This window comes from Globicephala melas, chromosome 2 (assembly GCF_963455315.2).
Source record: "Globicephala melas chromosome 2, mGloMel1.2, whole genome shotgun sequence".
Lineage (NCBI taxonomy): Eukaryota > Metazoa > Chordata > Mammalia > Artiodactyla > Delphinidae > Globicephala > Globicephala melas.
In genome coordinates this window covers 140634313-140649383 of record NC_083315.2, presented here as the reverse complement: position 1 = coordinate 140649383, position 15071 = coordinate 140634313, and the positions used below count along the sequence as shown (strand labels likewise).

At 40.8% G+C, this 15071-nt stretch overlaps 1 protein-coding gene across 1 annotated transcript in view; it reads right to left on the bottom strand.

Moving 5' to 3' along the window:
* The window catches only part of PPP1R36 (protein phosphatase 1 regulatory subunit 36), a 31227-nt gene that overhangs the window by 12842 nt on the left and 3314 nt on the right, over nucleotides 1-15071 (bottom strand). The window contains 5 exon segments of the mRNA XM_060293489.1: nucleotides 132-266; nucleotides 5033-5131; nucleotides 7368-7434; nucleotides 7534-7631; nucleotides 8153-8239. Coding sequence (XP_060149472.1) covers nucleotides 132-266; nucleotides 5033-5131; nucleotides 7368-7434; nucleotides 7534-7631; nucleotides 8153-8239 — 486 coding nt within the window.

Below are 15071 nucleotides of genomic sequence, written 5' to 3'. Positions count from 1 at the left end.
GCTGAGGCCAGTGATTCTGTACAACAAAAAAGGAACCTTTCTCAGGGGCACCAAAAGTCAAAGCTGAGGGTTGTAAGGATGTGGATCTACACACAAGTGAAGATCTAACAAAATCCTAAGTGGGGACTTACTTTCCGCAGCACATGTGATGCTTATCAGGCATTCCCAAGCCCAGGACGAGGACACAGTACTTCTGTGCCAAGTATTTCTGTGCTGCTTCTAACTTACTGATAATCAATTCCATCTCTTTTTTCTCTACAAGGCCCCTGAAAAGAAAAACAATAATCTGGATTAATGTTGGCAAATGTCTATATTAATTAGTAAAAAGTCAGAAGTGTAAACTATTTTGAAAGAAACCTGAGTCAGCACACCTCACTTATCATTGCATTTATTTTATTTGAGCTGTGGCAGAGAAAGTTCCTCAAAGCCCTTTGATATTTATCATTGTAATCAGCATCTCAAGTTTATGCTGAATATTCACTTTTTTAATAGATTCTTTATAAATTGTATATGTATCCTCAATTTTATACACAGGAAGTCCTAATTTATACAGAACAGCTCAACTAACAAATTCCCTATACTAGTTTCTGTGGCAGTTAGCAGCCAATTTTCCTGCTGTTTTGCTAGAACAGCCATGGAGACTCTTTCCCACCTTAGCTTCCCCTGGGTTTCTGATGTTATTACTAAGTTCGGGGGCTCCATGTTTGAACTACTCGATGTTTGTCCACCCTCAGTTCTGTGTTTGCTAAGGTGGCATCTGTGGAATACCACTCTGGGAACTCTGGCATCAATTACAATCATCTTGTTTCCCTGTGAAAACACAGCCCCAGTTCCAATTGAATTGCAAATGTACTTTCTAAAAGGCAACCTGTTTTTAGGTTACAGCATGTCTGAAGCCTAATTTTAGACATTTTTGCTGTACAGTACAGTAGGAAACATTGCCGACAATACATTCCAATGATTGCTATTGAAAAATGAAGTGTCACTAACTTTGTCCCTGCCTTTTTATTTTCAGATAGATAAAAGCCAAACGAAATGCACTCTAAACAAGAAAGACAACCTGCCCCTTCTGATGTTAACCACTAGACTGACTGCATGAGGATAAGCTGTGGGGAAAGGTGGTGGGTTTAAGGATAATACGGATGTTTCAAAGCACAAAACATTATCACTGTGGTGAGAAGGCCTGTGAGTAATTGGAATAAAATGAGTTTCTGGAATAGATAAGGTGGGTTCCAACTTTAAATGCCCAAATATCATATAAACCCAACACACACACCCACGAGCACCCCAGTGATCATCACTGTGCCTGCCTCCCTGTTGCCTTCCCTCATCCTCACCCCTGCTTTGCCAGACCTGCCTATAGTTAATCTCTTCTTCTGCTGTTGAAAACAAAGCAAACCAAACAACAACGAAGAAATGCTTTGAAACGTTTCCGCCAATGGTTCTCAAGATTTAATATATGTAAGAATTGCCTGGGGTATTTGCTAAAAGTGCAAATTCCCAAGGGCAACCCCTCTTCCAGATTTTGGTTCAGTAGGTCTCGGTAGAGCCTGGCATTTAAAATAAACACAGGGGTCTTCCCTGGTGGCGCAGTGGTTGAGAGTCCGCCTGCCGATGCAGGGGACACGGGTTCGTGCCCCGGTCCGGGAGGATCCCACATGCCGCGGAGCGGTTGGGCCCGTGAGCCATGGCCGCTGAGCCTGCGCGTCCGGAGCCTGTGCTCCGCAACGGGAGAGGCCACAACAGTGAGAGGCCCGCGTACCGCAAAGAAGAAAAAATAAATAAATAAATAAATAATAAACCCAGGTATAACCCTTTGGAAAAATTTTTAGTAATAATTTCAAGTGCCATACAATTGGTCATAAACTTTGATCCAATAATCTCTCCTGGAAATTTATTCTTTGTAGAAGATCATCCAAAGTTAGGGGAGAAATCTAACGCATGAAGATATTCAATGCCATTATTATTTATCTGACTATCAGAAAAACTGGAGACTCCCAAAATATATAAAATAGAGGGATAATAGGAGTAGTAATACAGGCTGTAGTAATAGAGCCAAGTACTATTTAAGGATTTGACATTAACCTAACATATGAGTCCCCCCGTGGGATTGAAGCCAGGCACCAAAGTCTGTACCCTTAACCACTATACTATATTGCTTCTTAATAGGTAGGTCAATAAGTTATTAACATACAGTAGGTTGATGGAAAGTTATGCCACCATTAAAAATTATGATTACAACGATTGTAATAACTTGAAAATACTTATGACGTTTAAAACTGCATACATAATTGTACCTTTGTTCAGAAGATGTAAGTCCTAATTACAAATGGATAAACTCAGGGACAGAGAGCCGAGTTCATTGGTAAGGGATGTGGGGACACCACACAGTGGTTTAGGCAGAGACTTTGGAGTTAGAGACCTGGATTCTAGCCTCAGCTCCATCACTAACTTGGCATGTACAACAGCCATTTAACCTCTCTGAGCCTTAGTTTCATCATCCGTTAAATGGGGATAAGGTTTTTTCTTCTGGAATTAGGGCATTTAGTCATCTAAGACCATCAAAGTGTATCTTTAATATCCTTCTGTAACTCTTCCTGCTCTCCTCTCACAGGTTATAGGCTTTCCTTCCAAGGGCCAACCACTAGGCTAAGATAATATGCATTAACTCATCTAATCTGGACAATAACTGTAATGTGAATGCTACTATTATCCCTATGTTATACCTCACTATTTTGACGGAAATTAATTTTTTTCTTAAAGTTATTTATATCCAGATATCTCAATGTAATTTATATTTGTTTCTATTATAATAAATAAACCAACTGACTACTGGAAGCTTGAAAATGAAAAGTTGTTATGCTTTTTTTAGAATCACACAACAGAACCATTAATTTTAAGGCTTGGATTTTTCTTTGTCATTCTGTAACTGATTCCTTCCATGAAAGTCTACCATATATCACTGGGTTCTAATAATTTTTAGTATATTTTATTTTATTATTTTTTAATAATTTTTGAAATTTATTTATGGCTGCATTGTGTCTTCATTGCTGTGTGCGGGCTTTCTCTAGTTGTGGCGAGCAGGGGCTACTCTTCGTTGCGGTGCACAGGCTTCTCATTGCGGTGGCTTCTTTTGTTGCGGAGCATGGGCTCTAGGTGCGTGGGCTTCAGTAGTTGTGGCACACGGGCTTAGCTGCCCCGCAGCGTGTGGGATCTTCCCAGACCAGGGCTCAAACTCGTGTCCCCTGCATTGGCAGGCGGATTCTTAACCACTGTGCCACCAGGGAAGCCCTTTAGTATATTTTTAAAATAACTAAGAAACCTTTCTTCTGTTATCTATTTCTATAAATTAAGAAATTAAACAATGTCTTTGCTTTTTTAAAAAATTTTTATTGGAGTATAGTTGCCTTACAATATTGTGTTAGTTTCTACTGTTCAGCAAAGTGAATCAGCTATACATATACTCATATCCCCTCTTTTTTGGATTTCCTTCCCATTTATGTCACCACAGGACACTGAGTAGAGTTCCCTGAGCTATACAGTAGGTTCTCATTAGTTATCTATTTTATACATAGTATCAAGAGTGTATGTATGTCAATCCCAATCTCCCAATTCATCCCGCCCCCCCAACGTCTCTGCTTGATTAGCAACAATCCACAGAATTAGAAAAAAACATACAAAATATAAGCTAATATGCTATCAAAATCTAATAAATTTCTTCTTTGGAAATAGTTAAGACTCCTCAAACCTTCTGAGCCCACAGCTGGCTTGAGCCCATTTGCTTGCTACCACAGAAACACTTCATGTTCTCTGGCTGCTCTGCTAGATGTTGCATATTATAATGGCTTTACTGTAGTAGTAGTGTTTGAATTATTTATTTGGTTCTTTACAAAACTGCTATCCCAAGACATTTATCTATCCACAAAATTTTTCAAACTGCTTGTTTATATGCAAGGATTTTGCATTTTGAAAACATTCTACAACAACAAATTGATGACTCTATCCAGCATTCCTAACAGCAAAATCACTGGGTCGGTTCCACATATACTGGGGAGGGCAGCCTGGGCACTGGGAAAGTTCCATGGCTTGCAAAGTTCACCAAACCTGAGAGGCATTGTTCTGCTCTGGACTCTGAGTTCCCAGATTCTTGCCCTGTATAGCTCCGAGCCACCTCCACCTAAAGTGATTAAATTCTTCACATGTAGCCTAAGAAGTCGTTTTCTTCTATGATATGTAATATCATTTTGGTCATATCTGTTAATTTTTTAAATTCTTAGTTTTTTTCATTAGATGCTTACAAAGCCTTTAGCAAGAACTTTGTAAGCAAGACAAACACAGAAACAATATCTCTATCTGCACTGTCCAATATGGTAACTGTGAGCCACATGTAGCTACTGAGCACTGACTGTGGCTAGTCTAAATTGAGGTATATTGTATTTGTAAAATAGACACCATTTCAAACACTTACTACAAAAAAGTAAAGTATTTCATCAATAACTTCCTAGTATTGACTACAGGTTGCAATGATAATATTTTTGAGTCATTGGGTTAAATAAGATATCTTGTTAAAATTAATTTCACCTGTATCTTTTTACATTTTAAAAATATGGCATCAGAAAAGTTTAAATTACATATATGGCTCTCACATATTGGGCATACTCTTCTATTGGGCAGTGCTGGTCTATATTATTTGCAATATTTAGTTAACAGAATACCCATCTGAATTATTCAGTGAGCCTTAAAACTGGTGAACCCCTCCCTGTAAAATGTTTTAGTATACTCCAAGATTTTTAAATTTCCATCATCTCTTTACCCTAGACAAAAGTTAGTTTTAATACTGGCAGTGATAAAGCTTTAAAGTGCACTACAGGGAATTCCCTGGCAGTCCAGTGGTTAGGACTCGGTGCTTTCACTGCCAGGGCTCCGGGTTCGATCCCAGGTCGGGGAACTAACATCCCGGAAGCTGTGTGGCGTGGCCAAAAATAAATAAATCAATCAATAAAAATAAAGTACACTACAAAATTCTACTTACACCACACAGCTTTTGGGTTTCTTTTCCTGTGAGATTTTTTCCAAGTAATAATATAAATAGTACAACAATGCCATGAGGAAATCGTCAAGATTCTTATTCCTATGGGGAGATTAAAAGAAAATAATGAAAACATATTTCAAACATAAAGCTTGTCATAAAAAAATATATGGGCACACAAGAATAAGTAGAAACACATGTTACCATACCCATCACACAACTAATTTACCATTTAAAATTCTATCTACTATAACTGTTGAAGATATAAGAAACCTGATTTTCATAAACAAAATTTTTTGAGAGGTCACAACTGAATTATAGTTTTGCTTACCAATTAGTTTTCATTTTTAAAGTGTTTTTATAATACAGGTAATTTTTTGTTGTTGTTTAAAAAATGTACACAAATGTGGGCTTTCCTGGTGGTGCAGTGGTTGAGAGTCCGCCTGCTGATGCAAGGGACACGGGTTCGTGCCCCGATCCGGGAAGATCCCACATGCCGCGGAGCGGCTGAGCCCGTGAGCCATGGCCGCTGAGCCTGCGCGTCCAGAGCCTGTGCTCCTCAATGGGAGAGGCCACAACAGTGAGAGGCCCACGTACCGCAAAAAAAAAAAAAAAAAAAAAAAAAAGTACACAAATGTAACAAGTAAAAAGACTCTCCCCTCACTCCTTTGTCACTATCCTACTCCTTAGTGGTAGCCACTGTTAAGAGTTTGGCATGAATCCGTCCTAAACCTTCTAGAACATAGGCAATCGCATATAAGGTCCTCCCCCACCAGCACACATACACATGCATGAATATATGCCTTACTTTTGTTTTTTTTGGTAACAAATGGGATAATGCGGTATATACAAGTCTTTGCAACTTGCTTCTGTCACTTACCTGTGTAACATGGACCTCTTTCCATGATACCATGTATAGATTTTCCTCACTTTTTTAAACAGGTGGATAAAGTATGCTATAGCTCATAATTTATTTAACTAATCCTCTACTGATGGATATTTGGGTTTTTAAAAAATATTATAGACATTGCTGCAGTAATTATTCTTATAGCCACATCTCTGAGTAACTTCCTAGAAGTGAAATTGCTAGGACATAGAATATCTGCACATTAAAGTTTCATAAGTTTTGCTCTCCAAAAAGACTGCATCGATTTACAATCCTATCTCATTTGTTTTAAAACTAGAAGGCTTTGTTTTCTTTCTAAATATTCTTACAAGATTTTTGCTGCTTCCTTTCTAACCCCAAATGGAAATTCTTACTCTGGCATGCATTCCTTAACCATACCTTGAGAGCAGGATGAAGATGAGCATTGCAGACTTTTTTTTCACAGTATTGATAACTACCTGTCCTAGGTTGGGTTCTCCCAGAAACACACCATGAGACAGATTTGCGAGTAAGTAGTTTACTAGGAAGTGATCACAAGAAACATCAGTAGGGGAGTGGGGAGGTGAGATGGAAAGGGGATGTTAACAAGTTCGTTATCACTGTGGACCAATGTAGTTCAGTACCATGAGGGACTCTAGGAGACAGCGTAGAAAACTTAGAGTTATCCTGACAGATGGAAGCTGGGATATTTATCTACCAACTCTCCCTCCAGCATATCACTGATTGGAGGCTGCTTCTCGGGCACTGACTTCCTAGTGCCCCAAGCTTGTCCTGTAGCCCTGCAGGCAGGCTGAGTGTGCTCCTGCCATAGAATAAAGCTTCAGGCAGAGAATCTCAGGTGTTTGCCAGATGCGGCCTTTACTGAATGCTGAGGGAGTCTGTGAGCGCTGCCCACAGCATAGGATACCCAACTCCCACTGAGCACTTACAAGTGCAGCTGCCAGGAGAAGCACCTTCCACGTACAGCCACGTGGAGACACCATTACTTCCAATTTTGTATCCAAGGAAACTGAGGCTCGGGAAGATCCCAAAGCTGCCCCAGAGTCACACACCTAGTACTTGTTGGGGCTAACTAGTGGAGAAAACTAACCAAACCTAACTAGTGGAGAAAACTAACCAAACCTAACTAGTGGAGAAAACTAACCAAACCTAACTAGTGGAGAAAACTGATCTTCAGTAAACGAGTGTACCCTTGAACCAACACATACATAGCGCAGTCTCAATGGGACTCTGACGACGTGCTCACCATACTCCTTGCCCTGGACTTTATTGGGGGCTCCTGTAACTTCTGGCTTCCTCTCTTTGGTCTCAGTCTTGGAAACTGAATCCTGAGAGAATGGCTTGCATAGAGCCAGCCCTTTCTCCAAAGATCAGATTTGTCATCACTTATCAGATGGGATGATTTCAAAATAAAGGATAAAAGATCTAAAATGTCTCACAAGCATTACCTACCTCAGAAATGTTGTAAAAGAACAGATATGCTGCATCTCAGTATCTTGTAGCAAAAGCAAAGCAACATCTGAAAGGAGAGAAGATGGACAATTGAAAGAGGGACAAAGAGCTGCCTTAGAGGTTGACACCAGGTAATACATGTAAGGATGATGAAGCAGTTACTCACATTTAGCATCGAGGAGTGTAACATTGCCCTGCTGACTTCGTTTCTCTAAGCCTTTGGGTGACTTGTCGTCTCTTAAAGCAAACCTTTTATCTGTCAACCTGTTTTGGGGATATAACAGTCTATAGTAGTGCTTTGAAAGGTTTTAGTTGTATTTTATCTACCCTGAGGCACATGGGGTGTTTACTATAAAGTAAGGAGACCCTGAGTGTCATGTGTGGGTTTCATTTAATGTAGGATCATTTTGGAATACATTTTATTAAACATTATATTTACTATGCTAGGGGTAGGAGGAATGCACACTGCCTTACATAAAAGGTAAATACCAATGTGATCCAAAATAGATCATTTAAATCATCTATTTTTGGCATAGCTATCATTTTCAGATTTTTCTTTAAAGAAGCTGAAAATTTGCTAATAGCCGAATTATCACAGGGATACATCATTGGGATGATTGTAACTCCCACCATAACTGTGAAATAGTGCATGTTTCTTCCTTGATGGCTATTTGCATTTCAACCTAGGATGACGGGAATGATATTTTCTTAGAGTCTGCAGAGGCTTAAGCCATTCTGCTGAGAGGTGCTATCAGCAACACTGCCATGGTGCTAAGTTAAGCTACCTGTCTGAAGCTGGACCATCAATTTCAGCAAAGTGAACAGCTTTGCCTTTCTTTCCTCTTTCTCTGAGTTCTACTGCAGGTGTAAAACTGTAATAGAAACGAGAAAATTAGGAACTGAACCTTTTCCCGGGGGAAACTAATCAGAGCATGACCATAGCTCATGGAACCTGAGGACCAGCACATACTGTGAGTGTCCTGGAGAGAATCTGAGGCACAGCTGTACTTAATTCATTTATTTACATGTGGTACAATCATCTAGAAAAAGATGAAAAGATCAGACTTTACGTATCACTAGCCCCCTGAATACCACCATACACAAAACATTTCCATCTGAAAATGCTGCAGTAACTTCAGAAGAAACAGAAAGCTCGTGATCGGTTTGGAAGGATTTTTTGATTTACTGAGTACTTGTTATGTGCTTCTAAGCATGACCTCATTCAATCTTCACAGCAACTCTATTAGGAAAATATTACTATTATTACAATTTTTACATATGAGAAAGATTGAACCTTAGAAAGATATTAAGTAACTGGACCAAGATCACTTAACAAGTGCCAAAGCCAGGACCGGGCACAGGTTCTCTAGCCACAGAGCCATGTGTGTACCCGCCAGGCAGTCCTGCCCGCCCCCCCTCCCGAGCAGCCACCTCGTTATCACTGCTGTGGACTCTTCTAGAAGCTTGAGGATCTCGAAGAAGGTTTCAGGACCCTTTACTTAACTCAGGGTTGCTTTGACTCTATAGTTTTTGTACAAGAATTACCAAGCAGGAATGGGCCTAACTAACAATGGACCACAATTAAGCAACAAATAAACGTGTACTGAGGCCATACTCTGTGTCAGGCATTGCTATAACATTGAAGATAAGTGGTGTCTGATTACAGTCAATGCACAGACTCTCAGGATTATCAGCAAATGCTTAATAGGAAAACAGAGAAAAGCGTTTTGAAGACTAGCAGGATGTGGTTCCTGCCTCATAGAGAGTTCATTTTCTAGAACTGTGGTGTCTACCAAATACATTGGTTTGGTGACCATTGTGGATTATGACGTTTATTTTTCTGCCTGAAACAATGCCATGTTGATAACACCACCCAGAAGCTTAATCTCTGCCCACAGTTACATGTCTCTCTGTCAAGTTTAAGCATAGATATAGTAAGTAGACGCACTTTTCCCCAGATTTTAGTCATTCCCTAATCATGCATATATACTCTTTATCATCTCTTTGTCAACACAACAGTTTTGAAACAACTTCCTTTAAAATTTTTCTGGGATTGGTTACCCACAAAGTCATCATTTTAGAGAAATACCTCCCATGGGAATGATAAAGTTAACCAGTTTGGTACTTTCTTCTTCCAGGAGTTTTTGCCAACATCCTGGCAATATTCAGGTTGTAGAGTAGGTTAGAATCTAAAAGCATGTACACGATATCACCTCAAGGGAATGATTTTTTGTATTTTTCTTTCTTTTCAGACCACTGGCACCAAGTTGGTTAGTGGATGTAGAAATTTCTAAACTTTTCATTCTTTCTTGTCCTCTTCTTATCACTGGTCTCCAAGGATTGGGTATTTAGAGGGAAGGTGTGCTGAAATACTGAGGAGGTGGCAGGAAAAAAGAAATGAAAGGATACCAAATGGTGATGGTGGGTACCTCCAAAGAGAGATGGGGCAGAGAGGAGGCGTAGTGATGAAGAGAGCTATCTTCCACAGCTGTATACTTCTGTATTATTTCAGGTTATTTTAATAACAAGAATGTATTGATTTATTACCTGTGTTCCTAAAAAAAAAAGTTGATAGAGGTATAGAGGAAGAAACAGTACATTGTTGATACATTCTATTGACAGTCCATTTAGATAGCCTTTAACAAAATCCTCAATTCCCCCAAACATTCAGACATTTTCTAAGAGCTCTTTGAAGTCCATTCTACTTGCTGGATATCTAATGTGTGGCATTAATAGAACCACCCTAAACAAGAACACCAAGTTGTTTTCAGTTTTCTCTTGGACCGTCACAACATTCTGGCCACTTACAAGCCATTGGCTCTTAACTTTCCTAACAGGCTAAAGAAAACTCAGGTCACCAGCCCTTCCCAGGGTTTCTCTTCTCTAGAAGATGAGAGAATATAGATAGAAACACCCAATTTCAGTTAGTGTCAAATGAAATTGCTTCCCTCCTAACCTTGCCTCAGTCCCATCCCTATAATTCAACATTTTTTGCCCTGTTAGTTTGCCTGAGTTGATTTGAGACAAGAGAGCCTTAAGATAAGGAAAGGATACATTTGGATCAGGTCTATGAACTAAGTCAAATGAACTTAGAATTATAAAATCATAAGATCATAGAATTTGGGGCTTAGAAGACATCTAAAAGATCATCTGGTACATGGCTATCATTTTACTGATGGAGAACTAAGGCTCAGAGAGGCTGACCATGTCTCAATATTTGAAACTTGCGGCAGGTAGTGCCTGCTCTTAGGCAGTAGTCTGGCATTTACTGCGAAACCTCTAGTCCTTATTCTCTGACCTCTGGACACGTCTTCCCACACTTGCCTGAGTGGCTTTTCACTTGACTGAAGTCATTCTCCGGATCAGATGGTGAGATGGATGTCTCTTTGTGAGTGTCCTGCCATAGCTCTAAAAGCAGCCTATGCTCACAGTGCATTTGGAATCACTACGAAGCATCACTAGTAACAATTAAAAATTGTCCTTTGAACTGCACCTCTGATTGGCTCCCAAACCACAGTCTGACCTAGGTCTGTACCTCCTTCCGGTCTCCGTAGTCTCCCTCTCAATCTGGCAACACATTTAGAATCACAGACCACACTGTGTTGATGTGATTTCCTAATGTCACAGCACAGTCACATCATTTCCCTTTGCCCTGAAATAAATGAGAAACAGCAGTCATATTTTCTCCTAGAACCCACCACTAAAATGCGGAGGGCTGGACCACTCCTGGCTTCCACACCCGTGAGAGCTCTTCAGTGGTTACTAGAGTCTTTGGTTAGGCTGTGTTGAAAAACAAGAGAAGTTCGAGGCTTCTGGAGGTGTAGTTTCCTTGGCTGTATGTCCTCAGGGGAGTCCACGACCTTGGCAAACACTCAGACAGGCGGCTGGTTCTCTCCCAGCTGGGAGTAGGGGGCACTTGCAACATGAATGGCTAGGACTACAGACACTGTGTCAGAGAGAAGCATGCCTTGTTGGTTGGCCCATTACTTCCTCATTTAAAACCTTTCAATCCCCCCCACCCCCGACCCCACGTGGCCTCTGAATAAAGTTTAAATTCGTCAGCACGGTCTGTAAGACCTTTCACGATCTTGCCCTGGTTTAAAGCTTCTACTTCCTCTCTTAACACTCGCCTGGAGCTCTACACCCAGCGTACTGACCACTTGCAGTCTCAAATGTGTCTGGGGCTCTGCACGTGCTGTTCCTTCTGCCTAGAACGCACTCTCCTACTCCACAACCAGAGCTCCCTTTGCCTTGCCAACACACCTTCTCCTCCTCAGGTCTTAGCGCCTCCCCTGGGAAGCCCTCCCTGTCTCTCCTGTCCACTGGCTTCAGGACATGCCCCCAATTAGGTACTGGGTCAGGGCATTTGGGTGAATGCAGGTTTCCGGAGCCCCGGCCCAGCCCAGTGTGGCAGTGGTGGCAGTTACTGAGGAGGGAGCTGGAAAGGGAGCAGCAATCTCGGGGGAATGAGTCAGGGTCGGTAGCACTGCTACCAGAAGATTCTCCTCCCAGTAGTAGCCTGGGAGGGTCTGGTTTACTTTCAGTAAGGAGAGCGGCATAGATATATCTTCCTGCACCTTCAAATTCCCAAGCTTTCCTGTCTCTATTACTTCCTTCCCACCATACTCAGCGGAAACTCTGCTTCTACCTTTTCCAAGCTAATCTGCGCTCTTGATCCCATTCCCACTTTCCTTCTCTTCTCTTCCATCTCTTCTTTCTACCCAAACAAACTCAAAATTTTCCTACCTTTATAACAAAAGCAACAAAAGTCCCTTCCCTTAGTACTGGATCCCCTAAAGGCTACTGTCGCTTTCCTTTTTCACTGGTAAACTTACTGATGAGAAACTAGCAAAAATAGAGTACTCTTTATCTCAGATTCTTCTCCTCTAGCTACTGTAATCTGATTTCTACTCCACTGCCTTCCTGAAATGGCTTCTCACCTAAGTCCCCAGCGACCCCTAAATCCAAAGGCTTCTTTTTGCCCCATCCTGAGCTCTCTTTAGCATCTGACATTGCTGACCACTCCCCACTCAAATTCCCTTTCTTATTTTGCCTTTGAAGGCCTTTGTGTATCTCAGGGCTTTCCTCCTGACCCTTCTAATCATGCTTTCTCTTCAGTTAGCTCCTCTTTCTTTGCCTGTCTGCTATTTCTGAGGGCCACGTGAAGATACCTTTCAAAACCTTAAGACATGCACACCGATTAAGAGACATATCAAACCAACTGTAACGTATGGAAATTGTGTGGATCCTGACTGGAACAAATTTTTAAAATATTAGACAATAGGAGACATCTGGATACAAACTGCATATGTGACAATGTTAAGAAATTACCTTTTGTATTTTTAGGCTAGTAAATAGTAATTTAGTTATATTTTTTAATAGAGTGCCTTTTTTGAGATATGTACTGAAATACTTATAGATGAAATGATATGATATCTGGAATTTACTTCAAAATAATCAAGGGGTGGAGAAGATGAGGGTATAGTCACCTTAATTTGGTGACTGTTGATGCTATGCTATGGGTATGTGAGGGTTCATTACCCCATTCTCCCTACTTCTGTTTATGTTTGAAATCTTCTGATATAAAAAGTTTTAAATATTTATATTTAGTTAAAATTTTTAAAATAACACTATAAGAGAAAAAAAAGCTGGCCACAAAGTCAGACGTACAATGATTTCAGGTACTGGAATTATCAGTCACAGAATGTAAAATAAATATAATCAGTATGTTGAACACAAAAAAATAAAAATAAGGTGGTAAGCCTTAACACTGGTGCACCGGTGGTCTTTGGGGGCAGAACTGTGGCAGAACTCCCCACTTTCTACTTTGTACATTTATATACTTGTTTTTCAACAAGTATGTGCAACTTTGTAATGAGGAAAAAAGATACGGAAATGGAGAGTAAGTTAAAAATGTATGTGTGTGTATACATACATAAAAGAAGATTTGGAAAGCTATACAATAACTGTTACCATGTTAACAGTCATACTCTTTATGTGGGATTGTAAAGTTTTTTTGGTTGTTTTTGCTTAATGGTATTTTCTGGTTTTTAAAAATAATATGATATTTTAAAACTTATTTCATAATTTTTAGAAGTAGGTATTTCCTAGGCTTCTGGCCTCAGTCAGTTCACTTTCCACTGTAATTCTGCACCGGTCCCTCTCAGGAAAACCAAACCCCTGCTTACTGAATTCTTGACCTGGACATCTCACAGGCAGGTCCAGTCAGCCTGTGGAACGTGCAGACACAGAGGGCCGACTGTACTATGTCATTTTATATAAAGGACTTGAGCATCTGCACATTTTGGGACCCGCAGGGGGCGGGGGTGTCTTAGAACCAATCCCCTGCAGATACCAAGGGCCGACTATATCTCAAATTCTGCACACTGAAAAAGTAACCTTGTTACCTTTCACCCCTCCATAAACATACCGGATCTGCCACCTTCCTTGTCTCAATAGACAATGCTGTCACCCACTCAGTGACCCAGACGTTCTTGCCTCCTTCCTCCCTTTGTCTCACAGCCAATCTTACCAGCTACTTCCCCCGGCACACAAGGCCGGATTTATCTGAGTTGCCTCTAGCATGACTCTTTGACTCTGTTCTCCTGCAAGTCTCCATCTCCCCCTTAGAGTAATGCATAATTGTCTTGTCTCCCGAGTTCTAATCTTGCCCCTCCACGTTACTATGGGAGAGGGCTTTCTAGAGCACAGATGCAATGCCATGACACATGCTCGTAAAGGTTTGTGGAGTGACACCAAACAGAACTGGTGTGAGAACAGTGACTGAACAAGCCTCTGCCTCTGCAGCTTCCATTCTTACCACTGTCTCCTCTCCACCTTCTCTGCCTCAGCCCTGTCTCATCACTACGAATTGGGGTGACATAGTGTCCGCAGCATTGTCTCTGAAAAAAAAGAGCATGTTCCAGCTCATGAGTCCTCTCTGACTTCAGACCTACATTTTAATGTGTGATGGGACATGCTTAGACTTTAAAAGGGAATCAGTATCTACATTTCCAACAAAGCCAAACATTAACTTTGGCCTAAAACATACAAAAGTCTGCTTTTCTTTTCCTTAGCATCACCCCTAGCAGCTGGACTCCCAAGGTAATCCTAATACTCGGGTTTGCCACACAGTTGCTTAAACACAAAGCAGCTCCACTATGAAAAGTTTGCCCCCATCTATTCTTCATGGTAGTCCTTTCCCCATCTTTAACTACACCCAATTTGTGTACTTGATACAGTCTGGTGTTTGGGGGGTTTTATTTTTACACTGTTTAAATTGAGGTATAGCTTCCATTTATGCAGTAAAGCACGTAAATCTTAAGTGGACAGCTTGATGAATTTTTTTTTTAACATCTTTATTGGAGTATAATTGCTTTACAATGGTGTGTTAGTTTCTGCTTTATAACAAAGTGGATCAGTTATACATATACATGTTCCCATATCTCTTGCATCTCCCTCCCTCCCACCCTCCCTACCCCACCCCTCTAGGTGGTCACAAACCACCTAGCTGATCTCCCTGTGCTATGCGGCTGCTTCCCACTAGCTATCTATTTTACATTTGGTAGTGGGTATATGTCCATGCCACTCTCTCACTTTGTCACAGCTTACCCTTCCCCCTCCCCTTGATGAATTTTCTACTATGTATATACCCATGTAACCACCACCCAAATCAATATATAGTCCATTTCCAGCACCTCAGAA